This window comes from Pseudopodoces humilis, chromosome 10, assembly GCF_049639895.1.
Source record: "Pseudopodoces humilis isolate 2021_Gansu_Grassland_sample_001 chromosome 10, ASM4963989v1, whole genome shotgun sequence".
Classification (NCBI taxonomy): Eukaryota; Metazoa; Chordata; class Aves; order Passeriformes; family Paridae; genus Pseudopodoces; species Pseudopodoces humilis.
This window is the reverse complement of record NC_142209.1, coordinates 23,498,873-23,513,176: the sequence shown is the minus strand read 5'-3', so window position 1 is coordinate 23,513,176 and position 14,304 is coordinate 23,498,873. Positions and strand designations below refer to the sequence as shown.

Sequence of the window (14,304 nt, the reverse complement as noted above, 5' to 3'; positions counted from 1 at the left end):
AGATTATAGTACCGCCTTGTGAATCTTTTAGTGTTTTGTTTTGTTGCAGTCTGTTTTACTTTTAGAAGGCTCTTTGGCTGCAGTAGTGAAAATGCCAGCTAGACCTGATGTGTGCTGTTGCACGGCTGTGCCCAGGGAGCTCAGCTGCTCACTGCTGGGACACGGCTGCCCAGAGCTGCTTTTTAACTTGCATGTCGATGGCTAATTGCTGTGGTCACCTGTAGGATGGGCTTGTGCTGTCAGTTAGCCAAAACCCGAACATCGCTCATCCGAACATAGGTACAGCGGTCTCTTCTGTGCTGCAGGCTGGGAGCACCGGTCCCATCCCTACGTGGTATCTGCTGTGCCACCGCTCTCCACCCCGCGTCCAGCCCTGACGCCAGGTATGGGCAGGGTTCCTCTCCCGTGTCCATTCACAGTGCAGATGAAAAGCCGCGAGTGTAGTAAATCCACTCGTCCGGATCATCTCCGTGCCCTGACTCGTGCGGCTGCTGGTGCGGTACCAGAGGGGCGGCTGGATGCTCTGGGCACGAGTCCTTGAGAAAAAGGCGGTATCTGAAACAAAAAGCAATGACGTTGTTAGAGCAAAGTGTAACAGGAAAAGAGCTGTACGCTGCCGAGACGTGCTGCTGTGCTGTGGCTCCTGGGTTCGCGTTCGGGCTGTACCTGTGGGTTTGGGTGACCACTGTACCTCCCCTGCGGTTACCGGCATGCGCCGGGAGCGGGGCCGTGCCCACCGCGCTTGTTCGCTCCGCAGCGCTCCACCATGTAACGTGACTTTTGTCTCAATAAAAGCTCCTTTCCAGCGTGCGGCTCCGGCAAGTTCCTGGCGGGGCAGGTGGAACAGGGCGGGTCGAGCTGAGCGGAATGGGCCGGGCTGAGGGGAGCGCGGGGCGGGCTGAGGGGAGCGGAGCCATGGCGGGGCGGGCTGAGGGGAGCGCGGGGCGGGCTGAGGGGAGCGCGGGGCGGGCTGAGGGGAGCGCGGGGCGGGCTGAGGGGAGCGCGGGGCGGGCTGAGGGGAGCGCGGGGCGGGCTGAGGGGAGCGCGGGGCGGGCTGAGGGGAGCGCGGGGCGGGCTGAGGGGAGCGCGGGGCGGGCTGAGGGGAGCGCGGGGCGGGCTGGGGGGAGCGGAGCCATGGCGGGGCCACAGGGCCAGGGCTGGGGCTTGGGGGCGGCCCTGCGGAGCCGCGCCGCGCTCCGGCCGCTCGGGCTGCTGGCACCGCCGGCACGGGGAATGCTGGCACCGCCGGCACGGGGCGTGCAGGGGCCGGGAGCGGGAACGGGAGCGGGAGAGGCAGCGCTGGAGGAGAACCCCTTCTACGGGAAGTACCGGCACAAGATCCAGGAGCTGCGGAGGTGGGCCCCGAGGGAAGCGGCAGCGGGACGGGGGTGGGCGGGCTGTGTTTTGCGGAAAGGGCGTGCCTGGGGGGCTCTTTTTTGAAACAGAGATGTTCTATTTTAGCTTTTCGCTCCCATGAGAAACTCGATTAGTTTAGGCCGATTGCCTTGAAATTCACATGTAGTTGACACCAGGTCAGTGAGAGTCGTCTCCCAACGTGGTCAGCTTGATAAGAGATAGTTTTGCGAAGATTAAGTTAAAAGTTTAAGAACATGATTCAATATCATAGTAAACATTTTAAAAGGCCAAATGATGTTAATCACCCAACACTGCTCTCCATGTTTGTAAACCTTTGGAACAGGCAAAGAGTATTTCAGCTTTGGAAACCATTGGAGCAAATAAAGAGTATTCCAACTTTTAGTCTTCCATCGTATTATAAAGGAGAATTTGAACAGAAAATGAGTAAGCAGAAGTTGGTCTTATTTTAGGTGCAAGTCTATCTGCTGGCAAGGTCACAATCAGAACAGCCCATAGAAGAATCATGGTTTTGAATTATCCTGATAAAGATGGATTACCTTACTTAGCAATATGAATCAGTGAAGCAAAGGACTTCACTGACTCACTCACAGAACCATGAAATCGCTTGGGTTGGAAAGCAACTTAGAGATCAACCACTGCCAACCCTCCTGCCATGGGCAGGAACAACTTCCACTAGGACAGGTTGCTCAGGGCCCCATCCAACCTGGTGTTGTTGGAATCTAGTGCCAAAAACAAATCCAGAGCCTTGGGTCACAGGAGATATTGTGCAACAGCGTTCACAGTTTCTAAATCATACATTGATTTTTCTTGTTTATTGTCATAATTAAAAACTTAAGATTATTTAAAAACAAACTGGAATGTTTTGGTTATATGAATTTATGTCCAGTTGGACAAGGAGCAGGGAGTTGGACTTGGGTGATCCTTATGGGTCCCTTCCAACTCGAGCTGTTCTATTGCTCTGTTGTACTGTTAACAGTCCCTGTTTCAATTCAGGTCCAGTCCAGATGTGTTTGAATCCCGTATGGAAAAAAGAAGTGAAGTGAAAAAGCAGCCTGTGGGACATTCCAAACAAGGAGAGTTTATCAGATGCATGGAGGAAAAGGCAAGGCAGATTTTCTTTGTAAATGACATACATTGAAGCTATAATGTTATTTTTATGGGATCAGTGTAATATTACAAACTTGAAGTATCCCTATCAGTAGGAGCTCTGAAATTTCACTGTGTGATGGCTAAAAGCATTGTTCTGTACTCCTCTGTATTTTTTTGACTGTAATTCCCTGTAAATTCCCTGCTTGAAACCTTGTTTAAGTTTAATTAGTTCCAGAGTATTTTGGCCAGAGGAGTGACACAATCCTGCATTTCTCATTTTTTAGTGAATGCAAGAAAACTGTTCAATAATACTGGATCCAAAATGCATAATAGTTTCCTTTTGACTAATCCTTCCTGGCCTTGAAATTCATAGTTCACATTAAGTTGGTAATCTTATTTATTTTACCTAGTCAATCATTTATTTTATTAAAAATACACTGCACATAAATATCTGCATATAAATATCTAAATATTTATAATATAAATATATGTATCTAAATATATCTGCATATAAATATCTAAATATCACATCACTCAAAGATCTGCTCTGACTCAGGAGTTTTTGTCAGCAGTCAGGTTATGTGTGGCAGGGAAGGCAAATCAATGGTATTAAAGAATTAGCTGTAAAACTAAAGAAGAATGTTTTTTTGCAGGCAGAAGGCTTGGGCAGCAAGACGTCAAAGGGAGGATTCACAAAGGAGAAGGTAAGAAAAATGAGCCCAAGTGTTAGGAGGGGACGTGGTGGCAAGGCAAGGGTGTGGATTAACTTGTATTCCCCCAATCAGTGTTTCAGTCAAGAACACTTTGATATAAACCTGGTGTTTCTTATGCTGCATTTGGGTGTAAGATCTTGGTTTACTGTTGGGATCCCGATTAGCCTTAAAACTCCTGGCACTCTGGGTTTTTATTACCCTGTCCTTTCTCTGTGACACTCTGGAAATTCCTTCCAGTTGGGGCATCTGTTCTGAACGTGAAATGGAAAAGGTTAAGCTCATTTTACAGCATGGAAATATATTTGCAGTGATCAGCCAGCCTGGAGACAGGAGAATTCTATTTCACATTCTTTTATTTTGGTAAATCTTCAGTGTACATCTACCAAAGAGCACATCTTTGAGATGGCTGAAGGCAGAAGGCTGCAGCTCCTTGTGCAGCTTCAGTAGAGGTCTGCACAACCGGAGCAAAGCATGTGCTGTGTCCTGAAAGAATCTATTCTGCCTCAGTGTGTGAATCCACTTCTCAGTGTGTTGCTGCTGTGTTTTATTTGGCAATTAAAGGGACTAAATAACACTGTAAATTGAATCAAGTTTTTCTAGGTTGAATTTTTTCCTCTGTAATTGCATCCATTCATTCTGGATTCTTACAAGGTCAGAGAACTGCCATCATGCCAGATTCTTTATGCTTTCTCTTGCAGACACTTGATTCAATTCTTAATGTTGAGATGGTGAAAGAAAAATCAGCAGAGGAGATAACACAGGTGATGGATTTAAATGGAATAAACTTTGCTTCACATCTGTGCTTAATAGTAATCTACATGTAAGGATGGAAATTTTACTTAGACTGAAAAATAAAACACATTTATGGATGTATATTTACAAAAAGCATATTCACGTGGGTGTCCATAGCAGAAGATAAAGTTTTCAACATCTAGGTAAGTCCTCCTAGGATTTACTAGGAGGTACAGGTACACTGGTATTGCCATCCTGCTGTGTTGAAGAAAAAGACTGTTAACACAGTGAGCATAATCCAAAGACTTGTCTTCTGTTGAAAATGTTTTGTATGTTCTTTATTAAAAAAACCACCACCACCAAAAAAGCCAACCAAAAGTCATTAGTGTGATTATTGGGAAAAATGTGTGAAGCACTTCTGGTGGTTAATAAATACTGAGCCACCTCTGAGCCCACTGCTGATTTCTGTTACATGGTTGGAATCTGTCCTCTGCTACATCTGGAACCTTTGGAGAAGTATGTTGCAGAAAAGTCAGCCGGGCTTGATTGAAAAATGACTTCCCAAAGTGCTTACAAAGGTTAATTGACATTTTAAAGCATTTGATATTACTGCTAAATGCTGGACTTTAACTGTATCTCCTTTGTTTCCTACAGATTTGGAATCAGTATTTTTCTGCAAAAGACACAGTTTATGCTGTTATTCCTGTAAGTAGTTCCTCTACAGTTCTGCACTTGAAAAGCCAGCACAAAAAGCTTTCCAACTGAGATTCTGTTGCTTTTAAAAGCAGTCATTAAAGGAAAGTGAGGTTTCAAGAACACACTTTCTTTCTGGGCTGAGTGATTTTATTGCCTCAAACAAAGGCTTTTGTTTTCAGAAATGCATACCCCTTTTTTTCTCACTCAGAGGAGTCTCAGTAAATCAAGGACCTTTTTCTGCACACCTGGCTGGAATTTCCAGGCTTATTTTAATGCAAGCATCCAACAATTTTTGCAAGGCCCTAATGTTTATTAAGTAGCATTTGTATTTTTAGAGTTATTTTCCTCAGAGTTGCTTGTTTCTTTGCCCTCTTCCTCACAGTGTAGGCAGCTGCCTTGAGGTTAATGTGGCAGTCCTAGGGCACTTTGCTGGTAACTTGCATGTGGCTAATCACTTAGGACTTACTTTCATACATTTACAATTATTGGCAGCACTGTCTTTCTTGTGATTGCAGGGTGTTTCCTGAGATAAGATCATACTTCTTACTCCTGATAACTTTTCCAGATGTTAATTGTTCTGAGTTTGCATTAGGCTGGAGCAGGCTTTTTTCACTTTGGGGATTTCTCTTTATTCTTTTCTTCAGAGTTATTCTGTGATTTTGATCTCTTAGATCTGTCTTTTCACAGCTGTAGGTTCCTTGAGTTCTTGAAACCTCATCTAGATTTGATTTGTAATTGTTTTTGGCCCTTTGATCTGAAACTGAATTCAGAGGGAGGCAGTATTCTAAATGTGTGATGTGCTGTATGCTCCGAAAGTGGAAGTGTGGGATTTGAAGTCAACCAGCCTCATGTTTCAGTTTTCCCAACATGTGGATGTTATGAAAATAGTTTAACTTGCACTTTTACTGTAGCAGAGGGCCAAAGCCAGGGACTCCAATTAAAATGACGTAGGTCTTTCATTAGTGGGGCTGGCACTGTGCTTTGGTGCACTGTTTTAGGAGGAGTGTTGGAAGCTTTTTGAGACTTCAATGCAAACCAGATCCCAGGCACATTAGGAAGCAATTCTTGGTGTCATCGAGAGGAAAAAAAACCCTTTGTCTTTTGCCAGAAACTTTTTGTTGGCTGGAAGAAAGGCCTTTCATTATACTCCCATGCTCAAAAGTACATACAAAGGAATTTCTTGTTGAATGGCATGAGTTTTGTTTCCTGAACACCTAAGAGTAGATATTAATATAGTGCTGGGAAGCAAAAGAAAAAATTAGGCAAAGGATTTGGGGAAACATAGAGAACATGTGAATGAGATTGCCAGGTTTCATCAGGGCTGACCAAATAGGCTTGTGGTTTTAATTTAAATCTAAGCGATAAGTATGTTATTGAGTGGTATATGGGCTGCTTTTTTTGCTGAAGAACAGATGACAATGATGTAAATCCACAGTGTGAAGCCAGGAATGTCTCGCTCAGCTGTTGACACTACATGATGCAGTGGAGCAATTACTGAAAGAGGATGTAATGTAAGCCTCAGGCTTGGGGCCCCCACATCCAGGGTATAAAGCTCTGGATCCAAGGATTTTGCTGCTGCATGTTAGAGACAGCCTTGTTAAAACAGGATGCTGATGACTTTTAGGTAAATAAGAACTAAATGTGGCTTTCCACACACTCATTGTCATCTGCCCCACAGTGGGACCTTCCCCAGATGGAAGCTGTACCCTCTAAAGGTTAATGAGGTGATTGTGAACAGCTCTGCATCCACATTTGTGTTGTGAAAATTGAACTTCTCTTTCTCCTTCCCCAAAGGCAGACAAGTTTGATTTGATGTGGAAGAGAGCCCAGAACTGTCCATCGGTACGTACAGCAGTGCATGGTTAGAGAGCTGAAATTCTTCTCTTCAAAGCCTGATCCATTAACTTTTGACCCTCCTGTATTCATACCCCCTCCTGTGTTCATACCCATTTTATCAGCCTGATTAGTAAAATCCAGGTGTTCAAACACTTGTCCTGGTGCTCAGATAAAGCCTATTCATATGTATGAAACAGTTTGATCTAGGGAGAAGAGATGGAGGGTTGAGAGAACAGCAGCACAGAATCGCCCAGGGAATGGAGACTTTACTGGGTTGATGGATTAGCCCTACCTACTTCACTTGCCAAGAGCAAGATCAAATGTATCTGGCTTCCTGAGCTACTTGGAGGTTGGAAAGTTATTTATAGCCTGAAGTGCATTTCTGTGCAGTGCACTGGTTTTCAGTCAGGTGTCCTGCAAGATTTTCTGCTCCCATGTTGTCCTTCCCCTGGTGTGGGAAAATGAGCAAGTCTGTAGCCTGTGAAGCTGGATAGGCTGTAAATGTCTGGAGAGAATATGCTTGCTGCCTGATCTGGAGCAGCTGCTAAAATGACAGGATTAAATGCTCTGCTCCTTACCTTAAATTTGACCATTTCTGCTGTTAGATTTCTAGGTGAGAACAAAAAGTTCAGAGTCTGAATGTTCTCCTTTCCTTTTTATATCTCAAAACACTGATAAAAGTATTTGTCAATATATTTGCTAATGAGTTAATACTGATAGGGTGATTCTGCTTTACTGTGTGCTTTGAGGTCTGTTACTTGTCCTGCTCTTCTGTCACTTGTGGTGGGGCAAAGAAACTGTTTTGTCTGTTGTGGTTCTCTCACTAAAGCATTAGTGCTGGAGGCCAGTGTGACACAGGCATCATTTTATACTAAAGGGAAAACTGGTTTGTTTTCTTTATCATCTCTCTCCAGTTTCTGTATGCTTTGCCAAGAAAAGAAGGCTATGAGTTCTTTGTGGGGCAGTGGTCTGGAACAGAATTACATTTCACTTCCCTGATAAATGTTCAGGTGAGTGTTTGAGGTAAAAAGTTCAAAATTAACTTAGGATCCAGAAATATATAATATCAGCATATTCTAATATATGGTATTTACTAAATAGTTTAGCCAACAGTTTTTCTCACTTAACTTGAAAAGAATTATCATGACAAAAGCTGTTATTAATTATGGTTTAATTGTACATTAGTTGCAGGTAAATTAGTAAAGTTATATGTATTAAGTATCTCTCTAGTGTGGAGGAGAACAAGGTAGAAATTCAGTAGTCTCAAAACATGAGCAAGAACCAAGTTTTTTTTAACTTTTTGTGCAAGCTATTTAAAATAGTAGTAAGATGTAATATCTGTAAGATGTAATGTCTGTAAGATGAAATATCTTCCTAAAAACTGTGGGTTCTTTTAAGTGCAAAATGGTCCTTAGTCAAGGAAAAAAAGCAATCTAGCTCTGCAAATCACTTGTTTTCTGTAAATACCAAGAATAATGAACTTCTAATTAGAACTGACCCTTAAGCCCTGGGAAGTAACTGCCTCTATGGCAGTTAATGCTTAAAGTTTTGTAATCAAGCACCCAAATCTGCAGTGGAGTGAAGGTTTTTATGGGATTCTGACAGGTTTCTTTCTCTCCTTCAGACCCAAGGTGAAACTGCTCCAAGTCAGTTGGTCTTGTACCATTATCCTGATCTGCAGAAGGAGAAAGGGATAGTACTAATGACGGCAGAAATGGACTCAAAGTTCTTGGTAAGAGAAGTCTGCTCACTGGCTTCTTTCATTTTATGCTGCAACTCCTACAATTTTGAATTAAAATCAAATTACAGTGAAGCCTTTCAAAGACCCTTTGCCAAAGATTGGTCTCACTGTCTTTCTTTAGCCTAATGTACTTAAGGCTAGGGAAAGCTATAAGGGAGTTGGCAATCTTTGGTGATTTCAGTTTATGAATTATTATTTTTTTTTTAATTGGGGTATTATAGTTGAACATTGTAAAAGAGAAAAGCTTCTGTTTTTTTAACAACAGCAGCAAATTTAAATGAAAGCTGTTGCTACCTTGTCCTGGTTTAGGGCAAATAATATGTAACATATGTGTAACATACTATGTAACATAAACAGAACAGATGATTGGGGATACCAGCATCATAAAGTCACTCCAGGACATACCTGCAGACAAGTTAAAACAGTGTTTTGAAGCTTAATCCTGTTTGTCAAAGCAGGAGACTCAGGTCTCCTGAGTGGCACTGGGCACTGTAGTGGTGGAACAGGATGATTAAAATACCCCTTCTCTAACTGACCTCCTGACACCCCTTCTGGAACAATGAGTAGAGTAATTGCTAATGCTTTTCTTTTTCCCTGTTGGATCTCAGATCAAACAATCAATCTTTGCAACTAGGTCAGCTGTAAGAAGGGAAAAATGAGGACTTGGTGCATCTTGGAGTGGGCAGGGATCACAAAAGACACGCTTGACGTCTGAGGCAGATGCACAGCAGGAGAGTTGCTAAAATGCAAGGTGCTGAAGTGTATAAGTAGGTCAGGAGCCACAGGGAGGTGGTTTGTTGAGAGATTTGCTGAATTAAGATGACTTGGAGTTGAGCCACGTGGTGAGTACACTGTGGCATTTCTTTGCCAGTGGGACACTGGCACAGCCCCACGCTGATGGTAACAGCTCTGTTCTCACTCCCAGGTGGTCCATGATGCCCAGTGCTTGGCCAACCAGGTGCAGCTGTTCTATGCCACGGATCGCGCCGAGACCTACGGATTAGTGGAGACCTTCAACCACAGATCCAGTGAATTTAAATACATGTCAGTTATAGCAGAGCTTGAGCAAAGCGGGCTTGGAAGAGAACTGAGACCTGGGCAGGCTTCTGACAAGTCATAGAGCCTGGCCTGTGGTGAAAGGAGCCAGCAGCAGACAGGGCGTCCTAGGAGGGGTGGTCCAGTGCCTTCTGTTTTACAATTTGGATTTGGCCACAGAAAGAGTCTGCAGACATCCTGGGAGAGTGGCAGTCAAGCCTGTCTGGCACTGATGCAAGATGAGGACTCGGGCCATTTGAACAACAGTAACTAATTGCCAAAAAATGGAGCCCAGCGCTTCATCAGAAATCAGATGTAATCAGTTACATCAGATGTAACTTCATCAGAAAGAGCCATTTTCCCTGTCCTGTAACTTCCTGCTGCCTGCTGGATTGTGGCAATCTGAAATAAAGTGACAGAAGGGGAACTCTGTAACGGGCTGTAGTGACATCAGGAAAGAGATGACAACCAATGTTTCTTCTCAGTAAACACATTTTAAATACCCTCCACCATTATAATTGCATGGTTCAGTGCTTTTTAATCTGTGTGGAATTCATACAGGCTTGTCCATCAAGAAGAAAGAATAGGAGCAATGGTCTAAGACAGACACCTCTTTGTTTCTTTGTGAGGTTTCTTACACAGATGTATATGTGGTCTGAGTTTTTCTCAGGATTAAAAAAACAGAGTCACTAGATTTGTTCTGGGAATTTTCTGCTTCTTAATTCATATATTAATTGTATCCTGTTGTGATGTTTCTGTCTTTGAGATGTTTTTGAGCAGTATGAATGGTTTTATTTTTTAGTGTATTTTTAATAGCATAGAGGAATCATTGCCTGTTTTACAGGATTATTTTTTCTCAGGCTGGCATCTAGTCAGCCAACTCACAAATGACATTTGAAGGAACAAAAAATAACTCTTGTTCCCACTTCAGGAAAGGCGCTATCCATAATAAAGGAAAGATGGACTGGCATAGTGACAAAGAGAGTCACCAGCCAGCTTCTTGTTTGTCAAGTGAAAGAAATGTCTTGGTATGAACATGCAGAGCTGCTTTAACACAGCAGTGTTGATAAGAGCCTGGCTTTACAGACTGCAGCAGACTGGGGGTTTAAAACCTGCCCCAAGTAAAAGAATCCCAAAACTGATGCTTTGAGTTTCTCGTGTTCATTCCCAGCAGAAGCAGGCAGCACATCCATGGCCAAGGACACTGCAGCAGTGGGATGCACAGCTTGTGGGGGTTACCAGCACTGCCACCACTGCACAGGGGGACACAGGACAGCCAGGAGCTTCCAGGAGCAACACTGAAATACTTCCCATGGCTATGTCTTCTCAGCACTAACTCTTCCTTAGCACTAATTATCTCTGGGCCACATTGCACCTTGTCAGCCTGCTGGAGCTGGCTGCTTCATTCCCTCCTTTGTCAGAGAGAAGGGGGAAGAAGGATCTGCAGTTTGTCTCTGTTGGAGGGCATGGCTGGTGTTAATTTTCTTCAATAACCACAACCTGATATGAAGCTGTGGTGAGTTATGAAGGTTTCTTGCAGCATCTTTTTGCTGTGTAGTTGTAGGATCCTGCTACTGGAATGCCCACTGTCACTCTGCACTTCCTCAGCCCATTCTTTGCACTACATGTCCTTAGAAAGATCCTTTCCAGCTCAGCCCATTCTCTGATTTTATGACATGAACACTTCAGCTGAGCACTAAAGCTACACAGTGCAGTTTTATGTTGAGGTCTATTTTACCACCAACTCTTAGATGTGTGAACTCCTGTCCATTCAGGAAGTTGCAGAATGTTTCTAGAGGAGGCAGATCTTGGGGCCTTGCTGAAAGGAGATGGTTTTGCTCCCTGGTAATGTCTTTTGGTTTCTGTTCGCTGAGTGTGTACAGAGCAGTCTGCAGAGCAGGGGAATAATCAATCAGCAAAGGCATGGATAGGGCTGTGATAATCTGAACAGAAAATCACCTTTATTAAAAGGCATTTCTGCTTCTGGTTTATAGTGTTCATGCTCCATTTATCATTTTTCCTTAGTTGATAGAAGGGCTGTTTTGATTAATTATTCACTTCCTACTTTGGAGAAGTTGAAGTTTCTGCATTCATTTTTAATGTAGCTATAATGTAATGTCCCTGAGAGTGAAATCCAAGGCTTCCAAATCTACACCTCAGCTTCTTTCTGAGCATAAAAGACCAAATTCTCAGGTATAAGGCTGTAGTGATAACTACCTGCAATTTTGAGTGGTGTTTTTTTCAACCCACCATGTGATTTTTTCCTAAAATAAGAACTTCTCCGAGTCTTTAGAAAAGGCAGAAGTGGCCAGTGATAAGCCTGAAACTGAGATGAAGACCCATAATAAAAAGGTCCAACAGAACCTCTAGGTCTAATCCAATGTCCCACTGAAAGACTGCTGCAAGGGGGAGTAACCCAGCTGAAGAACTGGCCCTACAAACCACCCTTGCTGCAGAAAAGCAGCAGTGATTTGTAGCTGTGTGCCTTCTCCAGTGCCTGAGACGCGCTTGTGCATGACCTGTGCTGCCTGGCACAGCCATGGCACGGGCTGACCACGGGCGTGGATGGGCACTACAAGCTGCAGAGTGGACACAGACCCTCGCGGCTGTCTGGCTTTCTGCAAATCAGCAGCTGTGCCAGTTTCAAGCCACTCACACAGAATTTTAAAGATTTGATGCCCTTGGGATCTGTGCTGAACCTTAGGGCTGGTGAAAAATAATGCTGTTAGTCTTGGGATGGGGAGAGAGGTAACAGGGCGAGAAGGTGGCTGTGGGATTAATGTGCCATGCAGCCACTAGAGGGAAGGTTTGCCTCCTGATTCTGAGCTCTGAGCACACACACAGCTTGCCCGAGCCTGTCTGCTCAGCTTTGTGAACTTGGTGAGTTGAGGGCTATAGAGATGCTCAGGCTGCTCCTGTATGGTCCATAATGAGCTGGGCTGCGCTGAGTTCAGCTCATGGGTCCACCAGCCCCGTGTCCTAGATCCCACCTGAGCTGCCTCGGGAAGGGCAAACATCCTGAAGTAGTTTCCCAGCATGTTTTACTGATTGCCAGTCTTTTTTTTGGGCCAGGATCTTCCCGAGATGGATGTGTCTGGTTTTAGTAGCCATCAAATGGGCACATTCAGGGAGAAGAAGCCCAGGACTCCCAGTGGCCCCGTGTAAGCTTCAGCCCCTGCAGCATCCTGCAGCTGGCTGAAGCAGGTGCTGTAGGAGCCCCCTCAGAGCTGGCTGTGGTCTGCCTCCAGCTGTAGGAGAGCCCAGGGCCGGGACGCGGCAGGAATTCCCACTAGGAGTGATGGAGTGAGTTTTGCAGGCAGAGGCTCTTTGTTACCAGCATCTCAAACCTCTGGCTTGCCCACCTGCCCCTGTCACCCTGGGGAGATAAACCCAAAGCCTGTCCTTCTCCCAAGGGAGGACGGTGGCAGCTGAAGCAATTAAGGAAGTGCAGACTGATGGGATGACATTCTTATCCTTCCTTAAAATGATGACTCCAGTGCTTTTTCATCTGTGCCTGGCTTTTTTCCCTGTGCCCTAGAAAATGGCAAGACTCCAGTGCCCTGTGATCCATGGCTGAAGAAGCTCTCGCTCCCTGTCTCTGAGTTTGGGATATGATGGAGCAGAGCAGGGGAACTGAGTGTTCCCGACACTGCATAGCTGAGGCAGACTTTTCTGGACACGTCCTGTTCCTCTCTGGGAATAGCCAGAGCAAACCCGCTGCTCCCTTGGCTTCGTCTTCTGGTCTGCACAGGCATTCACAGCCTTCAAGCCCTGCCTGGGAACATGCATCTCCCGGGCTGCTGAAGGGCTGTGCGAGAGCCCAGCGCAGTGGTGGGGGATGGCAGGGGGCTCTCCCACCCTCCCCCCGGTGCAGCCATGTCCTGACAAGCCTTGTGAAGCCGCTTCGCTGTCCCGGGCCTCTTCCCGTGGCTGCCCATGAGCTCCGATGGAGCCGCCCAGTGCTCCAGGCTCGCTTCCGTCCCTGCTTCCTTCCCCCGATAAATCCAGCCATGCACCTGCCTCCAGGAGAGAGGCCAGCATTCCCCTCTTCCTTCCTCCAGGCAGACAAATGCCCTCTTCACAATAACACATCCCTCCTTCCCCAAACATGTCCCTCGGACCTTTTCCTCTCTCCCAAGTGGCTCCTGCTCCCCCTCCCCACAGCTGGGATACCGGGTGGCTCTGGACCATGGGCTCTCTGCTCTGTGAAGTTTCCAAAACCTCACACGGGGGGAAGGTCCCTGAGCAGGAGGGACTGTCCACCCGTGGACTTGTGGGGCTACAGCTGATGTAATTCCAGCCCTCCTGGTGTTCTCCTGGCCCCTCTCCTTTGGCTCCGGACTGCTGAGGGTGGGAGGACCCCATCTCGCCTCCAAGTATTTTGGCTCCATCTTGCCTGGATGTAAATCCTGGCTATGCGTTGCCTTTGGGATCTTTGCTATTTGGCCAAGCCCCCTCAGTTTTGGATTTCTGCCCATTTTCTGCAGGGATTTCAGTTGAAAGTTTCTTCCTGGCTTGGCATTTGCTGTTGGGAGTTACATCTGCTCCACAGACCTCCACCTCCCTCTCACAGAGTCTGAGGACATTTTGTTGTTTCCTGCATCCCAGGTCCCCAGGAGGATGAGCAGCATTGCTCAGCCCTTGCTGGGACTTGGGGTGGCTGTTATGAGCACCCAGCACCAGGGATGAGAAAAGACTTCACCTGAACCTGCTGGAGTCAGGAATGTAGCTGATTTGCCAGTGACCAAGAAGAGTCTGCTGGATTACTTGAGCTTGATCCTGATTTTAGGGGTGTTACTTTGACCTGAGACTATCTGCAATGACTGTGAGAGACTCACTCATGAGCAGGGCAAGGCTGATGTGGAGAGGGCTCAGCCTGCAGGTCTGGGGAGGATGCACACACAGAGTCGAGCTCTGAGGCTATGGCTGTTGTACTGGGTTAGCTGATGATGGTGGTGGTGGGAAGCAGCTGGACAGATGAATGTGACAGCTTGTGCTTCCCTCCTGCCTCAAGAGCGGTGTGGGGCACTTCGCCTCAAGATTTTACCTTTTCTGCAGATGTGAGACACCTCTGTCATCTCATGC

At 45.7% G+C, this 14,304-nt stretch overlaps 1 protein-coding gene across 1 annotated transcript; it reads left to right on the top strand.

Annotated features, from left to right (window-relative positions):
* Window positions 1–1,127: 1,127 nt before the first annotated feature.
* Window positions 1,128–9,958, top strand: ATPAF1 (ATP synthase mitochondrial F1 complex assembly factor 1). The gene is made up of 9 exons (XM_005521128.3): window positions 1,128–1,355; window positions 2,371–2,479; window positions 3,120–3,170; window positions 3,878–3,940; window positions 4,566–4,616; window positions 6,402–6,449; window positions 7,358–7,453; window positions 8,068–8,175; window positions 9,110–9,958. The coding sequence occupies exons 1-9, from the start codon at window positions 1,135–1,137 to the stop codon at window positions 9,302–9,304; spliced, it is 942 nt and encodes a 313-aa protein (XP_005521185.2). The 5' UTR covers window positions 1,128–1,134; the 3' UTR covers window positions 9,305–9,958.
* The last annotated feature ends 4,346 nt before the right edge of the window (window positions 9,959–14,304 follow it).

Excerpts from the sequence above, each read along its gene's own strand:
- ATPAF1 (XM_005521128.3), top strand. The coding sequence starts at position 1,135 with ATGGCGGGGCCACAGGGCCAGGGCTGGGGCTTGGGGGCGGCCCTGCGG. Across the intron at positions 3,941-4,565 it reads CAGCAGAGGAGATAACACAG|ATTTGGAATCAGTATTTTTC; the intron begins GTGATGGATTTA and ends TGTTTCCTACAG. Across the intron at positions 6,450-7,357 it reads GAGCCCAGAACTGTCCATCG|TTTCTGTATGCTTTGCCAAG; the intron begins GTACGTACAGCA and ends ATCTCTCTCCAG.